We start from the raw sequence: 3,758 nt of genomic DNA, 5'->3' as shown, positions 1-3,758 counted from the left end.
AATAGAAGTCAGGATCCTGGTTCTCCGATATATACAAACCATTCAGCTATTAATTCATCTCCTTAATGGGATTTCAGCTGTTGGAAGCTAGCTCTGGAGACCATCATCTTTTTGTTGTACCAATAAAATCACTTGCTAATGTTCACTTTCAAGAGCAACTCTAGATTTTCACTTTCAAGGACCTAAGTTACACAGAATGGAAATTGAAAAGAGGCTCATTTTCAAAATCTACTCCTCATTTATGGATAGTAACGACCACTTACATATATTCATCAGACATCCTGAGACGGCCCTCTGATCTCCTTGGGCTGTCCAGATCCAAGTTAGAGGGTACATGGGATCCAGATTCTTCTTTATTTCTTTCTACCACACCGGAGGGAGCTGGAAAATTGGGCATGAATCGTTTGAGAAACCGAAACTCACTATTACTAGTACCTGTAGCAGAGCCTACTTCATAAGGACAGACGCGGCCCAGAGTCTCCCCACTCTGCCCGTCTATCAAATGACTAGGGAAACTGCAGTCATAGTAGAAGTGCTCAGAGGCAGTAAATTGTTTTTCTCGATATTTGATCTTCTGATAGATGTGAATAAGGAAAATTACCGTGACTGAAAACAGAAAGAGACAGGAAAGCACAGCCAGGGAAATAACTAGGTATTTAGTGGAGGGATTTGTTTTCCTTTCCCGCTTGGACTGATCCCGAAGCTGTACATAAGGATCAGAGAAGCCATCCACCAGCAGAATATTCAGTGTGGCAGTGGTTGAGAGACTAGGCTGGCCGTGATCCCGAACCACAACAACCATTTTTTGCTTCATATGATCTCTCTCCGTTATCACCCGTAAAGTTCGAATTTCTCCGTTTTGCCGTCCCACGGAAAACAACCCAAGGTCTGTGGCCTTGAACAATTCATAAGAAAGCCAAGAATTCTGACCAGAGTCCCCATCAACAGCGACCACTTTTGTCACCAAGTAACCCACCTCTGCTGCCCTGGGCACCAGATCATTGCAAGGCGAAGTGCTATTTTGCAGGGGGTACAAGATCATTGGGAGATTATCGTTGACATCCAAGACAACTACTCGGACTGTGATTTGGCTGCTCAAAGGCAGGGGCCCACCATTTACCGCCTTCACGACGAATTGAAAGGCTTGGATTGCTTCATAGTCCATAGATCTCAAAGCATAGAGCTTCCCATTGTTCGAATTAATGGAGATATAGGAGAAGACAGAAAGATCACCACTTTCAGGAGGAAGCAGTGAATAAGTAATCTGGGCATTCTCCTCAGAATCTAAATCCTCAGCGTGGACTTTACCAATAAACACTGCAGGACTGTTGTTCTCTCTGACAGTCATGGTATAAGACGCCTCCTTAAACACAGGGGGATTATCATTAATATCGGATATCAGCACTTCGATGGTTGTCTCTGTGGACAGCGAAGGAGTACCTGTATCCATTGCTATAATTGTCAAGTTATATCCTGGGACTTTTTCACGATCAAGGGCCCCTCCAGTGACCACGGAATAGGAATTTCTGAATGTCGGTTTGATGGTAAATGGAAGATTGCCTTCAAGGAAGCAGGTGATTTTCCCTCCTACTCGAACGTCACGGTCTCGAACACCAAAAAGGGCCACGACTGTATTGAGTGGAGAGTCCTCTGGGATTGGGCTTGAAATGGAAGTAACCAGTACGTCCGGAGCGTTGTCGTTCACATCTACCACTTCCACCAGGACTTTGCTGTGAGCAGATAACCCCCCACCATCTATGGCTTGAACATCAATATCATAATTCTCAACAGCTTCAAAATCCACTGGTCCTCGAAGTCGGATTTCTCCATTTTCAGAGTTGATGTGAAAAGTCTGATGAATTCCTTCTGGATTTTGAGCCAAAGAATACGTTATTTCTCGGTTAGTGCCGTCGTCTAGGTCGGTAGCGGACACAGAGATTACTAAAGAACCGTTGGGACTATTTTCCAATATCTGGGTGCGGTACACCAACCGAGAAAACTGAGGGACGTTGTCATTTACATCAAGAACCAAGACGAGGATCTGAGCTGTTCCAGATTTAGCCGGAGAGCCGCCATCCACTGCGGTGAGGGTTAAGTTAATCTGAGGCTGTTCCTCTCGATCTAGGGGTTTAATTAGTACGAGTTCCGCATATTTGGGGCCGTGGCTGCGGAAGCGAGTGTGCAAGTGGAAATATGCGTTGGAACTCAGAGTGTAATTCTGAAGGCCATTGAGCCCTACGTCCCAATCCTGGGCGCTCTGCAAAGGAAACCGAGAGCCCAGGGGAGTGCTTTCGGGGATCTTTAAAAGTGGCCCGTGATTTGGGAACACTGGGGCATTGTCATTGATATCGAAAACCCTTACCTCGGCTCTGAAGGACTGCAACGGCTCCTCCAGGACTATTTCAAAGCGTAGCACGCACGGATCTGCTTTCCCGCACAGCTCCTCTCGGTCCAACTTCTCTTTCACAAAGAGATCTCCCGTCTTGCGGTGGAGACGAAAATGCTGTTTGCTGTCATCTGAAACCAGCCGCGCCCCTCTGGTCAACAACTCTCCCGCCTCCAGTCCCAGATCCTTGGCTACATTGGCCACAAAGGAACCGCTCTCCATCTCTTCAGCCACCGAATACCGTACTGTACCCGCGTCACCCTCGGATGCGCACAGAAACAGGAGAAGGGCTACTATTTGTCTGTTAGACCGACGTTTACCTTGTAGAGCTGCCATGGGATAAAGGGCGCAAGGAGGAACTGGCGAAAATCTTTCACTCTCTGCCTAGCTTAGCAATGGCGTCTGTCTGTGCTGCTTTCCCCTTGACTCAACCTTGCACTACAGCGGCCACAGGCGGTATCAGCCCAGAACTACAACATGTTTTTGCACTCAGGTGAAGAATATTTTCATTGGGCTCTTGAATTCCCTGTCCGCACCAGGTATTTATTATTAGATCTGAAGTCATCTTAGAAACTGGGAGACGCAACATTGGAAAAGTCTCAGAATGTCCGCTAGATGGCGGCATTGTATTACAATTCGAGAAAGGGGGACGCATCAAAGACGTTTTCTTGAAGGGCTAAAGGTGTAGCACCTGGGAATGTGTGCCTCCAGGCAAACCCAGAAGAGTAGAGTTCACAATGAAATCAAAAATACTTCGGCTTCTGGGCCCACTGGAACAGAATGAGAATTTACAAGGGCAAGGAGAAGCGCAGACCAAGAACATGTTTGGTGTTGGAGCACTATGGTTCTGTAACACTAACACTGAGTGGAGTTGGAGTAGGTCGAAAAATCTGACACTATGGAACCAACTACAATTCTGAAAGCTCAAGATGAAACATGATATCCATCTCAAGATAGGGTGGTGGGCTCAGAGCGCAGATTGAAGGGGAAGAAAGGAGGAAGAGAAGTAAAGGAAAGGGAAAAAAGGGACGTAGAAGGAAGAGGGAGAGGGAGAGGGAGATTTAGACATGGCTAATTCAGGTATTTGTTCTGTTTGACTAAATATTTCTATCGGATTTTTCTTGCTTTGTAAATGAAGGAAGAAGGGGGGAGAAAATTCAGAACAGAAACTAAAGTAAAATCGAATTATAAATTTAAGGGTGTCCTTAGAAATCTTACACAAATGTCCAAAGTTGTTATTGATTAGAAATCTGCCCAAGGTCAAAGGGAGGTAGAGACAGGAATACCACAAGAAATGATCACCTCCAGTAATGTGGAAGAAGCATTAAGGACAGCATTCTATAAAAAGCAACGCATAGTGTATAAAATAGGC

General features: G+C 45.7%; 1 protein-coding gene across 1 annotated transcript; it reads right to left on the bottom strand.

The window, feature by feature from the left end:
• Positions 1-259: 259 nt before the first annotated feature.
• Positions 260-3,011, bottom strand: PCDHB1 (protocadherin beta 1). Its single transcript, XM_074284804.1, has 2 exons — positions 2,819-3,011; positions 260-2,715 (listed from the first exon to the last, which is right to left on the bottom strand). The coding sequence occupies exons 1-2, from the start codon at positions 3,009-3,011 to the stop codon at positions 260-262; spliced, it is 2,649 nt and encodes an 882-aa protein (XP_074140905.1).
• Between the last annotated feature and the right edge of the window lie 747 nt (positions 3,012-3,758).

The sequence above is a fragment of the Sminthopsis crassicaudata genome, chromosome 2, assembly GCF_048593235.1.
Source record: "Sminthopsis crassicaudata isolate SCR6 chromosome 2, ASM4859323v1, whole genome shotgun sequence".
In the NCBI taxonomy this organism is placed as follows: domain Eukaryota; kingdom Metazoa; phylum Chordata; class Mammalia; order Dasyuromorphia; family Dasyuridae; genus Sminthopsis; species Sminthopsis crassicaudata.
The sequence above is the reverse complement of the archived record's forward strand: the minus strand, read 5'-3'. Positions and strand labels throughout refer to the sequence as shown.